Source organism: Poecilia mexicana, unplaced genomic scaffold, assembly GCF_051168715.1.
Source record: "Poecilia mexicana isolate PSO_F unplaced genomic scaffold, ASM5116871v1 scaffold_3, whole genome shotgun sequence".
NCBI classification, from domain to species: domain Eukaryota; kingdom Metazoa; phylum Chordata; class Actinopteri; order Cyprinodontiformes; family Poeciliidae; genus Poecilia; species Poecilia mexicana.
The window spans coordinates 34,200,042-34,215,050 of NW_028263372.1; the positions used below are offsets into that span (position 1 = coordinate 34,200,042).

The 15,009-nt window shown below is 34.8% G+C and overlaps 1 protein-coding gene across 1 annotated transcript; it reads left to right on the top strand.

Annotated features, from left to right (window-relative positions):
• Nucleotides 1-151: 151 nt before the first annotated feature.
• Nucleotides 152-13,905, top strand: LOC106924060 (very-long-chain (3R)-3-hydroxyacyl-CoA dehydratase-like). The gene is made up of 11 exons (XM_088004469.1): nt 152-777; nt 1,762-1,807; nt 1,889-1,962; nt 3,506-3,670; nt 6,363-6,411; nt 6,518-6,628; nt 7,362-7,489; nt 8,379-8,491; nt 8,565-8,671; nt 8,749-8,880; nt 9,585-13,905. Exons 1-11 carry the CDS (start codon nt 697-699, stop codon nt 9,659-9,661), a joined length of 1,083 nt encoding a protein of 360 aa, XP_087860595.1. The 5' UTR covers nt 152-696; the 3' UTR covers nt 9,662-13,905.
• Nucleotides 13,906-15,009: the final 1,104 nt, after the last annotated feature.

The window sequence follows — 15,009 nt, forward strand, 5'->3', positions numbered from 1 at the left end:
CTACCAAACGTATTAGAAAATTTGGAAAAGACAAAATGACATGGAAAAATATTTCCATTCATCCTTCCATTTTATGGAAGTATCTGGTAATTTTTTTGTGTCTCTATATTCATACTTTAAATATTTTATTGCACTAATTTGAGTCCTGAAATTGAACATGAAATGTTTAGATATGAAGAAACAAGATGCCAATTTTTTTTTTTTTTTTTTTTGTGGAACAATATGTCACACCTCCAATATACTGTAAACCAGAGATTCCTAGTCTGAGTTAAGAGGATAAGAAATAAACTAAACTGAAAATGATTGCTGCAGTGGTTGATAATCAAAAATATTTAATTCCAATGTAACGTTTCCATTTTGTACTTCTGATTCTGTAAAAATGATTGAAAAATATTAAAATAAGTATTAAAGAAAAACTGGGTGGAACGTTGCCGTAACCTCGCAAGTCCAGCAGATGGTAGCAGTCCAACACGTTGAATGTGGGCAACAGTTTAAAAGCCAAGGAGGAAGAAGACGCTTTTATGTTGAAGTCGCCCAAGTATTATCTTACTTTGAAATATGTTTCATAATTTGTTTCCGGAAGTCGATTCCCCCCATCTATCGCTCCGAGTCTTCAATGAGGACTTCCATGGATCAGTCTGAATGAATTTTCTGCTTCTTCGTGGCGTGTAAATCACCAGTTATCGCAGCGTGGACATGCAGATCCTGACTCCGCAGGTTTTCTGGGCGCAGCGGCACGGAGAGATTTTTCTCCGGGTGGAACTGAGCGATGCTTCGGTGAGGCAGTCCGATCCAACAGCCACTAGCTGTGGGTTAACTGGCGGTTAAAGTACTTGCCAAAACACACCCATTAATAATTAAAATAATTAGGATTATTCACAGTTTTCTGTGCAATGTTGTTTTCTGTTGTCCAATAGTTCTTTTGTTAGCTAGTGTCGGTTTAGCTAGATTTAAAGAGTCCATGCGCATGACGTCAGCACGCTGGAGTAGCAAAACGAGTGCCGACTAACCTGAGACCAAACAAGAGAAATTAAAGGTGTTTTTAAAAAGATAATGTGAGAGAAAGTTGAACTCTAACATTCAATTGTGGCGACTAAACTAAAACAAACAATTAAATGCGACTCACAAAATTTAAAGCACCCAAGTGTTTCCTTAATATTTATCTGCAGTTTAGCTTAGCTAAGGTCCAGAAGATGTGGTTTTTAAAATAAACACTTTAGTTCTTTATCGATATTTTTTGATGGGCTCTTTGTTTGAATCTTGTCATACCCAGCTGCAGGTTAGAACCTTCTCATCCTGTATCATCTGTTGGGTAGTAAGTTTATAAAAAATGCAGGACCTTTCATGGCGGTTCCGGATCTTGTTCAGTCTTCTTAAAGAATTGCTTAATTAAAGCTTAAACAGGCTTCCAGAAAACCTGCTGTCAGGTTGCACACATCAGTCATTTACCTAAATAACACTAAAGTACAACCACATGACACTTTCTGTAAGCCTGTAAAAATAAGAAATAACATTCAATAGAAAAATAATCATTCAGTATAAAGTAAATATTTCTGTTTTTCCAATAAAATATACTCTTTATCACCAATTATTGAGGTCTGAAAATGGATTTTTGTCTTCATTGTAAGTTTGGTTAGTAGAAAGTCACTTTGTTCTGTGAAATACTGAGACAGTTTAGAAAATAAAAGCTTAAATTTAAACTCCATCCTGATATTTAGTCCATTTTCCTGGTTTTAATCTTCAGTTTTCTGTGTTTTCCAGGATGTTGATATCAGTTTGCAGGGGCACAACACACTCCAGTTCAGAGGTTTGTCTCCTCCGTTCATAAATCTTCTGCTTTGGAGATAAATATTCTACAAACGGTTAAAATTTTGTTTCTGCCCCACAGCTCAGGGTCATGGAGCTAAAGGAGACAACCAGTACGAGTTCAGCCTGGAGTTCCTGGAACCAGTTAAACCTGAGGTCTAGATACTTAGTTGCTCATTTATTTTGGGTTTGACTTTTTATTTATATCAGAATAAAAACTAAAATTGTCAATTTATACTTTTAATTCCTTATATCATTTGATTACAGATCTTAATTACCAGCTATAAACTTGTTGACTAATAGTTAATGTTCCAAACTGCTGTTTTATGACTGAAGACAAAGTCTTGTAACACACACACACACACACACACACACACATATAGATGGATGGATGGATGGATGGATGGATGGATGGATGGATGGATGGATGGATGGATAGATGGATAGATAGATAGATAGATAGATAGATAGATAGAGTTCAAATATGTGCTTGGAATCCTTGAAAATGCTTGAGTTTTGATTCAATGTTTTCAAGGTTTGTAAAGTTCTTGATTTCTGTATAAAGTTTTTAAAAATGCTTCATATTCAAACTGCAGAGTTTTGTTATAAAGTGCAACCAACGTTTGATTTAAAGTCTAAATTTGAAAAAAGTTACTTATAGTTGAAACCTGCGGCAGCGTATTAGAGCCATAGTAGATAGAAGAGGGAAAAAATACATTTCCACCAAAAAACTCAGAAATTTTGAGATTAATCTCTGAAAATGTCCAGTTGTCTAGAATTTTCAACTTTTCAACAGAATTTTTTTAGAAAAAACATTCCTGAGATTCAAAAGTCAAAGATGTAGAATTTTAGAACGCAGACGTTTCCATGTTTTTTCCAGAAATTTTTTTATGTTAATCTCAAATATAAAAAATTTGAAAAAAATAAATAAATAAAAATACGTGGAAATTTCCGAGCTGCTAAGATCAACAATTGGCTAGAAAAAAATCAAAAAGTATTTTAAAATGAAAAATTTTCTAGAAAAAAAAATAATTTTCAAGATTTCCAGAGAATGTTGAGATTAACCTCAAAATTTCTGCGCTTTTTGGGAGAAATGTACTTCTTTTGTAACTACGATGACCTTAATACTCATTCGTAGAAACCAGATATTTAAAGATAATAAAAAGACACATGCACTTTTTTTTTCTCACTGTCTGAAGTTAAATCAGACCAAATTTCTCTTGTTTTATGTCAGTTAGAATCACCAAAATTATTTCCATTTGCTCAATTCCAGAAAGTTTAGCAGAAAACTTTTGTAGAGATTTTTTTTGTAACTCTCTGTAACCTGCAGTCAGGTGTGCAGGGTGTTTGCGAGAGACGTTTCAAAACATAACATTTAGTCATATTTTATTTTACCTTGCCCCTCCTGTAGAATATTGTCAGAATTCATTATTAATAATAGTAATAAATTGTGTCATCATAGTGAATTGAAACTCTTTTTACTAAGTTTGTATTGTTTTTATTAGTAAATTTCCTTTAAATTGATAGAAAAGTTATTTAGTTTTCCTGTTTTAAGGTGTATGAACCCTTATGACTTTATCAGGACTATGAAGCCGTATTTACAAATACGGCTTCATATATAGATGTTTTATTCTTTTTAAGCTGCCCTGCATTTGTTTCCCAGTGAGGTGAAGCTTTTGGTCCTTTCGGTTTGCTGTAGATCCACCAAAAGTCGACGCAGCGCCAGGTGGACATTAGGATCCGGAAGCAGGACGAGCGCTGGTGGGAGCGGCTGACGCTGCGGGAGAAGAAGCCGCTGTTTCTGGCTCCGGACTTCGACCGCTGGTTGGATGAGTCGGATGCTGAGATGGAGCTCCAGGCCAAGGCAAGAACCAGACGAACCTCTCTGAGGGAGAAAAGAGGAAAACCTTTAAATCATGAAAGAGATTTCAGTGCCGACAACATCCAGTCGGCCATCAATTTATCCATCCATCTATAGATGCATCCAACCAATCAGTTATCCATCCATCTATAGATGCATCCAACCAATCAGTTATCCATCCATCTATAGATGCATCCAAGCAACCAGTTATCCATCCATCTATAGATGCATCCAAGCAACCAGTTATCCATCCATCTATAGATGCATCCAACCAATCAGTTATCCATCCATCTATAGATGCATCCAAGCAACCAGTTATCCATCCATCTATAGATGCATCCAACCAACCAGTTATCCATCCATCTATAGATGCATCCAACCAATCAGTTATCCATCCATCTATAGATGCATCCAACCAACCAGTTATCCATCCATCTATAGATGCATCCAACCAATCAGTTATCCATCCATCTATAGATGCATCCAACCAACCAGTTATCCATCCATCTATAGATGCATCCAACCAACCAGTTATCCATCCATCTATAGATGCATCCAACCAACCAGTTATCCATCCATCTATAGATGCATCCAACCAACCAGTTATCCATCCATCTATAGATGCATCCAACCAACCAGTTATCCATCCATCTATAGATGCATCCAACCAATCAGTTATCCATCCATCTATAGATGCATCCAACCAACCAGTTATCCATCCATCTATAGATGCATCCAACCAATCAGTTATCCATCCATCTATAGATGCATCCAACCAATCAGTTATCCATCCATCTATAGATGCATCCAACCAATCAGTTATCCATCCATCTATAGATGCATCCAACCAATCAGTTATCCATCCATCTATAGATGCATCCAACCAACCAGTTATCCATCCATCTATAGATGCATCCAACCAACCAGTTATCCATCCATCTATAGATGCATCCAACCAACCAGTTATCCATCCATCTATAGATGCATCCAACCAACCAGTTATCCATCCATCTATAGATGCATCCAACCAACCAGTTATCCATCCATCTATAGATGCATCCAACCAATCAGTTATCCATCCATCTATAGATGCATCCAACCAACCAGTTATCCATCCATCTATAGATGCATCCAACCAATCAGTTATCCATCCATCTATAGATGCATCCAACCAATCAGTTATCCATCCATCTATAGATGCATCCAACCAATCAGTTATCCATCCATCTATAGATGCATCCAACCAATCAGTTATCCATCCATCTATAGATGCATCCAACCAACCAGTTATCCATCCATCTATAGATGCATCCAACCAACCAGTTATCCATCCATCTATAGATGCATCCAACCAACCAGTTATCCATCCATCTATAGATGCATCCAACCAATCAGTTATCCATCCATCTATAGATGCATCCAACCAACCAGTTATCCATCCATCTATAGATGCATCCAACCAATCAGTTATCCATCCATCTATAGATGCATCCAACCAACCAGTTATCCATCCATCTATAGATGCATCCAACCAATCAGTTATCCATCCATCTATAGATGCATCCAACCAACCAGTTATCCATCCATCTATAGATGCATCCAACCATTCAGTTATCCATCCATCTATAGATGCATCCAACCATTCAGTTATCCATCCATCTATAGATGCATCCAACCATTCAGTTATCCATCCATCTATAGATGCATCCAACCATTCAGTTATCCATCCATCCACCCATCTGTCCATTTATGTTTATTCATTTGGCAGATTTATGCAAAGTTATCCTCTTTTTCATTCATTAATATGTTTAAAATGGACCAAAATTAATTTTTGGAACTTTTAATAGTGAATTCTGTTAATAAATTGAAAAGTAAGGTAATTTTATTTATGTAGCACATTTTCAGCAACAAAAGGAAATACAAACAAAAATAACAAACCAAAAGAAAGGGCAAAAGAAGAAAAAGTAAACTAATAATGTTGATCTAAAGAATGTAAACTAGATACTCCTGGTTTGCTAGATAAGTTTAATATTCTCTGGGCTTTCTAAGTATGCTCTAAAGTAATGAGTACTCCACAGTTTCTAAGTAATGATAAACGCTAAATGTTCCTGTTCTGGGAGATTTTTTTCTGGATTCTAACTTCGTTCTAATTCCTTTTCTGGATTGCAGTAATAGGAGTCTCTCTGCATAATAATCTAAAAATTAATCTAAGAAGTATAATATTAGTCTAAATAGTGAGTACTCTATATTTTCTAAAAAATAAGCTAAAGAGTGACTAATCTAATTCCTTTTCTGGGTTAAAAGTGAGAACTCCACAGTGTCTAATGGGCAATAATCCAAATAACTGATAAGTAGGATGAAAAGACGCCATTGGGTGGATATGGCACTTAAAGCAAGATAAAGACAAAGACATGCTGGCAAACGCGTTGAGGTCAGGGAGAGTGACTGTGTATGACGTGTTTGCAGATTAGCCCACGTTGCTCTCAGCCTGTTTTCCCAAACAAAGTCTGATAAAGGTGGAAATGTGGAGTCCCTGAGAGTTCAGCCATAAGATTCTATGGGAGAGATTTTATTTACAGTGCTTGAAAGCTAGTGCAAATCTACAGGAAGCCATGATTTTTTTAATGAAATAAATTGACCAATGAGAAATGTAAACATTGTAAATGTGGAGCTCAATAACTTTCTGTTGTTTTAGGAGGAGAAGATCAACAAGATCAGCGTGGAGTCGAGAGTTCGTAAAGATCGTGAGTCGTTTCAGTTTCTACCATCAGTGTTGCTGCTGTCGACTTTTCTGTCAACATGGACATTTATCTTTATTTGTGGGTGACGGAAGCTTTTCTGTTTCCTCAGCCTACATGGGCCTGAAGAAGGGATACCTGTTCATGTACAACCTGGTGCAGTTCCTGGGATTCTCCTGGATCTTCATCAACATGACCGTTCGACTCTTCATCCTCGGTCAAGGTTTGTTAATTAAAAAAAAAGAATCGCACTAAATGCATGCATCGTCTTTCACTGGGCAAAAATCTGGTTTAGCTGCAACCAAAAATCTGATTTAAGTGTTTAGTGTACGGTTGAAATCAGATGTTTTGGATTAAAATACACAACAATTTCATTTTCTCAGCATCTGAACATTTGACATGATTCCCGATCGAGTCTGTTTTTTTATTAATTTTCTGATCCACTATAAATACTCTAAGTCTTAATTCTGGGGAAAAATGGAGAAAAAATTTGGAATTCTTTTTTTTCCTTTATTGGTCTTAATACTCTTTTGTTTAAAACTTTTATTTAAAGACATTCTTTACTGTCTATAAAATATCTGGTTTCAACTGTTGACAGAAAACAGAAACAGGAATCGCTTGCAGAATGTTTGCACACTTTATCCGCTTTAAAAATTTATGGGCCTCATAATTAGATGCTGGAGCGACATTTTGGTCGAGTGTTGGATGATAAAAACTGAAAGGAGAGCCAAACAATCAGGTTCACACTGCGATGAAACAGAACAGGAGTCCGGCGGCCGCAGCCGGACGCGGCGCTCTGCCGTCCGGGTTGGAGGAGCTTTTCACAAAACGACTCATTTGAATAGAAACAGGAACACAACAGCGCTGCAGGGATTTGTTTTGCAAATGATCTCCGTTATTTGTGGTGCAACGTGCCACTTAGTCACGTTTGTTCTCGTGTGTCTCGGCCTCCGCAGACTCGTTCTACGACACCTTCCACACCACGGCGGACATGATGTACTTCTGCCAGATGATGGCCGTGCTGGAAGTCGCCAACCCCTTACTGGGTCTGGTTAAAACCGGATTCTTCCCTGCGATGATCCAGGTACTGAAACCAGAGCCTTGAGTTTCTTCTGCTTTTTGTAACGTTACAGCAGGAAGTGAACTGCCTGTCCCTAAAAGAAGTCCCCACCTGGATTTAACTAAGCTGATAGGTCCGACCCCAGTAGGGCTGAAAAGAGTAATCATGATTAATCATTTCTTCTTTAAAATAAATTGTGGGTAAATATGTTCTACCTGGTTCAAATTCTGTGTAAAATTCTTTTAAGGTATCTTTAACTATCCAGTTATTAACTGAGCTAATCCAGGAAATAATCACCAGCTCAGCCCTGCCCTGTATTTATGCAGAAAGGACAAAGCTTTCCACATGCTGATGTCAGAAGTATTTTCATTTTTAGCTAAAATGAATCCTTTACTACAAACGACCAAACATTCACCAAAGGAAATGTTTATTTCCTTATGTAAAAACAAATTTAATTCTACATTTATTTGCATCTTTAATATTTTTCTAATATTGCATAAAAAAAATCAGCAGAGTGGGCCAATTTTTAAAATCCAATTAATCGTCAGAATAACCGATTAATCGATATCTAAAATAATCGTTAGTTGCGTCCGTAGTTTTTAAATCTGTTATTAATCTAAAGTTTCTCTTCCTGACTCTGACAAAGGACAAAACATCCAGCAGATCAGGTTCCCATTGTCAGCTAAATGTTTGCAAAACATCCACTTTTTAAAAATGTTACATTTATTATTAGTAGAAAGAGAAAAAGGGTGCAGCTCTATGGAACTAGATGCCACCTGTGCACCTCCAGGTCAGCCTACTAGAAGCTGCTGAATCGACTCTCTGGAGCCTCTGCTTTAGTTGAAGCTCCTTAAAGTGTTTTCTGATCTCCAGTTTTCCTACATTCATTTTTATTTTTATATTTGGTCTGTAGGTGGCGGGGCGGAACGTCATTTTGTTCGTCGTCTTCGGCTGCCTGGACGAGATGCAGAACAAGGCCGTGGTGTTCTTTGTCTTCTACCTGTGGAGCTCCATCGAGATCTTCAGGTGAGTTTGGGTCACCCGGGGTTCTGGTTGCTCAGCAGGTCGTGTGTTTCAGCTGCAGCTCTTTCCGTGTCAGATACCCGTTCTACATGCTGGCCTGCATCGGCACGGACTGGAAGCTGCTGACGTGGCTCAGGTACAGCCTGTGGATCCCTCTGTACCCGCTGGGGGTTGTAGCTGAAGGTTTGTGACCTCTGACCCGGTGAAGCCGCCGTCAGCGGTGGGTTTTGGTCGTTTAGAGAGTTTGCTGTTGTTTGCAGCGGTGGCCGTGATCCAGTCCCTGCCCATCTTTGACGAGACGCGTCTGTTCAGCGTCCCGCTGCCCTCCGCGCTCGGACACTCGTTAAGTTTCTCCTACACGCTGCAGCTCTACCTGGTCCTCATGTTTCTGGGTGAGAAATGCATGTTTACCTGTGAAATACTGAAGAAAACAGCTCTTCAACATGTTTTACTCAAGAGTAAAAAAGTATTTGGTAAAAAGTCTACACAAGTCCTGAGTCACAGATCAAATTATCAATCATTTAATATTTAAAAATTGCATAATCAGATGCACCAAAATGACATTTAAGTAACAAAAAATAAAATCAGGCAAAATAAATTGTTCTAAATCAGTTTCTTACAATAAAAAATGTTTAAATTTTTAACAAGAACTGCAGGTGTGTGTCTGTCTGGTGAGTCTTTGGTTAAAACATGTTTATTTGTCATCCAGTGAGTGGAAAATCTAGAAATTGTACTCAGAGGAGAAATACTTCATAATACAATTACTCAAGTAAAAGTTAAAAGTACAGCATAGTAAAAACTTCTAAAAATACATTAAATAAAAATAATTCTGGTGATTCAAACTGACTTAAAGCAAGAAAAAAAAAAGGTCTTGAGATAAAAATGTCTATTATCTTTAAGCACATGGTCTCAACTGTAATTAACTTTTCCAAATTAAATTTTGGGTTTTATTCAAAAATTAGAATTTACTTTATTACAAAACTGCACAGTTTGAATATCAAGCACTTTCCAAACCTTGAAAACACCTAGACAAAATTCAAGCATTTTCCAGGATTTCCAGGCCTTGCATTGTAACAGAAGTTGTCCTTTTCTGCAGGACTCTTCATTAACTTCAGACATCTGTACAAGCAGAGACAGAGACGGTACCGATCCCGGAAAAGGAAAGTCCACTAACGGACCCACTTCCTGTCTTTCGCCTGACCCGATCAGGGGTTTGGTTTCGCTCCAATGCCTTCTCCACTTCAGACTTTATCCTGTCAAGTCCTGCTCTCACTGAATTTATTGGTTATCATTTATTTAAAGGAGCAAATGCTACGTTTAAAACATCGATGGGCATAAAATAAGTTTTTATTTTAAATGTGACTGAATCTGATTGTTTTAGGTTTTGACAAAAACACTTTTTGTTAGAATCTGATGCATAATATTCTTATTTCATAACACAAAAATATGAAAAATGAGAAATTTGTTTAATTAAAAACTAAACAAACAATTGTTCAACAATAAACTAGACATGCAGCATTTTAATAAAATGCATTAGGTTGTCATTTTTGAGGGAAAAGTTTTTGTACACTGCAAAAACAAAATCTGTCCAAGTATTTGTGGTTTAGTTTCTAGTCCAAAAATCTTAATATAATTGAATTAAAACAAAACTAAATTACAAGTAAGTTTTCAGCAAGATATAGCACCCTGTATTAAGTCAATAATTTCCATTGATGGAATAGGTTCTAGTTTACCAGTAGATTATTTCTCTGTTATAAGTGGAGGAAGCACTTTTTCATTAATATTAAGCAATTAGTTACTTAAAAATCTCCTATATATGCTGAAAAATTACTTGTAAGTTAGTTTTGTATGATTTCAAGTGAGCTAAAATATTTCCACTAAAAAATTAGCTCAATAATAGTTGGTAAAATGTTATTTTGCAGTGTAAATCATCACAGAACCAAAACAAAAATAATTTTGAAAGGTTGCCTTTTTCAAAGAAACAAGTTTTTTCTCATCTGTTTGGAAAAACGGCTGGATTTGGATCAGTCTCTCTGTGTCAAATTTAACAGATTAACTGTAGATTTGAGCAAAAACAGCTGCTGGATAAAACTTTTAAAAATTAAGGAACATAAAAGCACCAATACTTGCATTTAATATTTCAATATTTCAGTAATAATTTTGCTCTAATTGAAAAAAAAAATTGCACTTTGGACACAGCTGATGTTACAAACGTTTGTTTTGCACAGCTTTAAAACATTTATATATATATATATATATATATAAATATATATATATATATATATATATATATATATATATAAATATATATATATATATATATATATATATATATATATATATATATATATATATATATATGTTTATTTTAACTTCTGGCACATTAAACTCCCAAACATAATTATTTGAATAAATAAATACACAATTTGCACCACTGTTAAATAAATGGTATGTTTAAATTAAAAAATGAAGACAGACAAAAAGAATCATATTTTTAAAAAAGCAGATAATTTATTTGCAGTGATGATAATTATAAGAAGCAAAATTGGTTTTAGCTACTTTTTTGTTAGAAAACTGCTCATTTATTGGTTTTATTTTGTTTTTTTATAACTTTTGTGCAGAAACTCATGCAGTCTGGTTTAATTAAGGGCTTGGACTTTAACACATTATTTTTATTAATTAAATGTGGAAAAATAAACACATTCAATGTGTTTGGTTGAAAAAAGTAAAGCCAGAAAATCCCAAATGCTTTAATCCAAATTTTGTGTGCTTATTGATTAGAAAATACTTAAATATCAGTTTGTACTTTAACAAATGTTGGTATTTGATGGAAATGTTATTTACTGATTATTTTATTCTGCACCCATCTTTTATTTTGGATATAAATGATGGTTTCTGCATGGGAAAAGACCAATGCATGATTTTAATAGCTGTTCTTCTGCCGCACCATCTCTGTGGTGCGTTCAAAGACACTGTGTTTTTGACAAGTCAGAACATTTTGTAATATTTAAAATAAAAAAGTTGGGATGAAAACGATGTAGAGATTTTTTGATGTAACGTTTATGAACCTCAACTTTTAGCTGCATCAATTTTTTCATCCTCATCTGTGATATTTATCACATTAATCTCAATTCACCAAATTTACAACATTATCTTTTCAGCTAAAACAAAACCAGACCATGAACATAAAACAGAAAACTGACTTAATCTAAAGGATGATGTTGATTATCTTTATTCATTTATCAATATTAATTCTCAAACTAGTAAAATCTTTGGGAAACGTCTCAACGAAGAGGTGAATTTTGCATTTTCTAGTTGCATTTTAAAGAGCTAAAATGCCTGTTTCAGGGAGATTTTAACATTAGCCGTTACTCCAGTTAGCTGGTTTAAAATGTCCTTTTTCAGGTCTGAAACTTGAATAAAACAGCAACAACGGGTAATATTGGAGCAACTGTGGGCCACATTAATTTGGTCTGCAGTGTTATATTTTCATTAGAATATTAATTAAATCCAAAGTAAATGTCCATTTTGCTTTATAAACCAGTAAGTGTAAACGTTTTCTTAGCAGCAGGTTGTTTTCCTCTGCTCCTAAATTTCAATCTGAACTAACAAAATAAATATTTCTTTAGCTGTTGACATATATGAACACTTCACATTTTCAGCAATTAAAACCATTAAAAGAAACGCAACTGTGTTTATAAACTTGCGTCATGCAGTTTGGACTCTCAGTTCCTGAGCTGGATTTTATAACCAATAAGCAATTAGCAACTGTTTGCTAATGGCTACGTCTTTATTATTATTATTATTATTATTTTTATCTTTTGGCAAAATGTCGGCCAAGCCGCCCTGAAGAAAGAGCCATATGATCCATATTAATCTCCTTCTTATGCTTAAATACGCAGCTACTTTTCTGCGTTCATTTTATGCGTATCTTAGTCCATCAAAACGGCGCAAGAACACCTGTTACGGAGCAACATATCGCAGTTTAGCTCACCTGGAATCAGTGAAAGGAACAACGACTACGACAGAAACTCCCATCAGTTTAACGGCCGCACGCAATAACGTTAATTTTTATGTCTATAGCCGCTCAGACCGCCTCTATCTGCCGCAGTGCCTCTTTTTTTTAATCTCATTTTCGGAGAATCTCCGTCATCAACGGTCGCCATGTTTGCTATTCTCCGGTTAAATACTAGCTAACTCAGAGCTGCCCTCTAGTGGCTGAATGGTTCAACAACATTAAAAGCATGAAGGCAGTGGCACTTTAAAACGTTAAGGTCGGACCTATTCAGACGTTCAAGGGGAGCGTAAATAAGCTTTTAAAAAAATAAAAATCATAAAATTATGTGAATAAAGTTGAAATAACACAATAAAATCATAGTATCAGAATGTTATGCATTTGTTCTCAAAATATTATGACTTTATTCTCATTATATTTGACTTTACAGTCATATTAAGACTATTCTCATTTTGACATTATTCTTGTAATGTTACTTTATTCTCGTAATACTTTATCACAGTTGTATTTTTTCCTTAGTACGGGTTTAATACTGAACATTTTCTGAATGTCACTATTTTTTCTCTCCTGTAAAATAGCATTTATTCATTTTTGCACCATAGGCTTCCACACTCTTAAGTGATATGTGAAATTTAATGTTTTTGAATTCAGACACAGTTTTTACTTTAAAAAGCAAAAACAGCAGATCAAGAAGAAGAGAACGTTTGAGTTTTATCCCATCGGGTTGAAAACCTGCTTCTCAGCACATTTTACTGATTGTTAACATATCAGTTTGTTTACCTGTATATACAAACAGGTAAATAAAAAATACACAATTTGCACCACTGTTAAATAAATGGCATGTATGAATAAAAAATGACTGCAGATATTTTTCTTGTAAATATAAGCCTTATAGACTACTCTTCTGAGTACTAATATCTGTACTTTTGTGTTTTTCTTGGACCTTTATGCTGGAAGATTTGGACCAGTGGTGTGTCAGGCTTCTTAAAATAATGAAGAATATTTTCTCCTGTTGGTATTCTAAGTTTTCTTTTGTGTTTTGTGTCTTTCAAATGGTTACAAAGTTGTGATTTAGGTGCCAATCATGGCGCCAAGAACAGTATGACATTTGAATGGGGAATCTTTTAGCAGCCAGATGAACTGAAATATAAACTACTACTGAAAACGAAGCAGCAGGAGAGGAAAACTTATATTTTACTTTTATTGTATCTCTCAGATTACTTTGAGTGTTTTTAAAGTTTATTTTACAACATGAAAATGTTTGAGCTGTGAGCCTTTCTGGACTGTTTTATGATTTATTTTGCATCTCAAAAGTTTCATCCAAAGCTGTCACTTTTTTTATTTAATGTTCTCTGTGATATAGCTTTAGCAGTGTAAAATAAAGACCTTTGAATAATAAAAAGTGTAGTTACATTTCATTCATTTAATTATTTTTATTTTATTGCATTTGATACTAAAAGATATTGCTGAGGTTTATAGACAATCAATTTAATATATTAACTACAATTGAGTTTTTTAAAATTAAATATCATTTGCTTTTTTGCAGAAAGCATAAAACTTGGATGGGGTCATTAAATAAACTGACCTCCAAATATAGATTCTTCATTAGACTGCCATGTTGAATACCAAAATGGCTGCCAAACATTTTTACTCCTAACTTATTCTGTTTATATAATAAATTATGGTGTTTAATAATTTAATACAGCTGCATTTACAACATGATTAAATTACAGATTTACTTTTGAAAGTAGGGGTATCAGTGTAAGGAGGATGAATACAAATGCAATCACTGAAATAAGTAATTTTGGCTAATATTCTACAACTTTTAAAGTTTTTGTTTCATTTATTTTACTGCTTTCTATTAAGAACAAAAAGGTAATACATTATATTATAAAGTTTATACAGTAATGCGTTCATAGCTAATTGTAGAAGTTTTGGGTTTGAAATTTGATCAGAGTGTGACATTTGGGCTACAAAACGATCTTTGCTGTATTGTATTTCCAGAAACGTGACCGAGAGAACACTCTTATGAGCAAACTATCTTTGACGTTTTTTTTCTCCGGTAACCATGTCAACAAGAATTTTAGGCAGTTAGCGGAAAGTAAATGACTCGTATTTGTAAGTATTTATGTTTTGGATGACACTTAAGACGTGTTTTATTGAATTCTAATAGATTAATAAAATGTAGAGCAATGTACATAATCTTTAAATGTAGCATTAAGATGAGTATAGTAACATTACTATTTAACATATAGTAATAAATTTAAGTTATGAAAGAGTTTTGAGTTTAGCAGTATTGCACAGTCAAGTGTTGTGAGGACACCACAATTATCTTATTCAACTTCACTCGAGTCAAAATGTTTTTTCAAAACACAGCTTATCTGTATTTGTTTTGCTCTCCTGCTCATCCCTCCATCTGGACCACCTTAATTTAGGACAAGACTTGAAATCAAGGAATGTTAAGTCAAAGAATACAGTCTTTATACTCTAAATCAGTGTTTCTCAA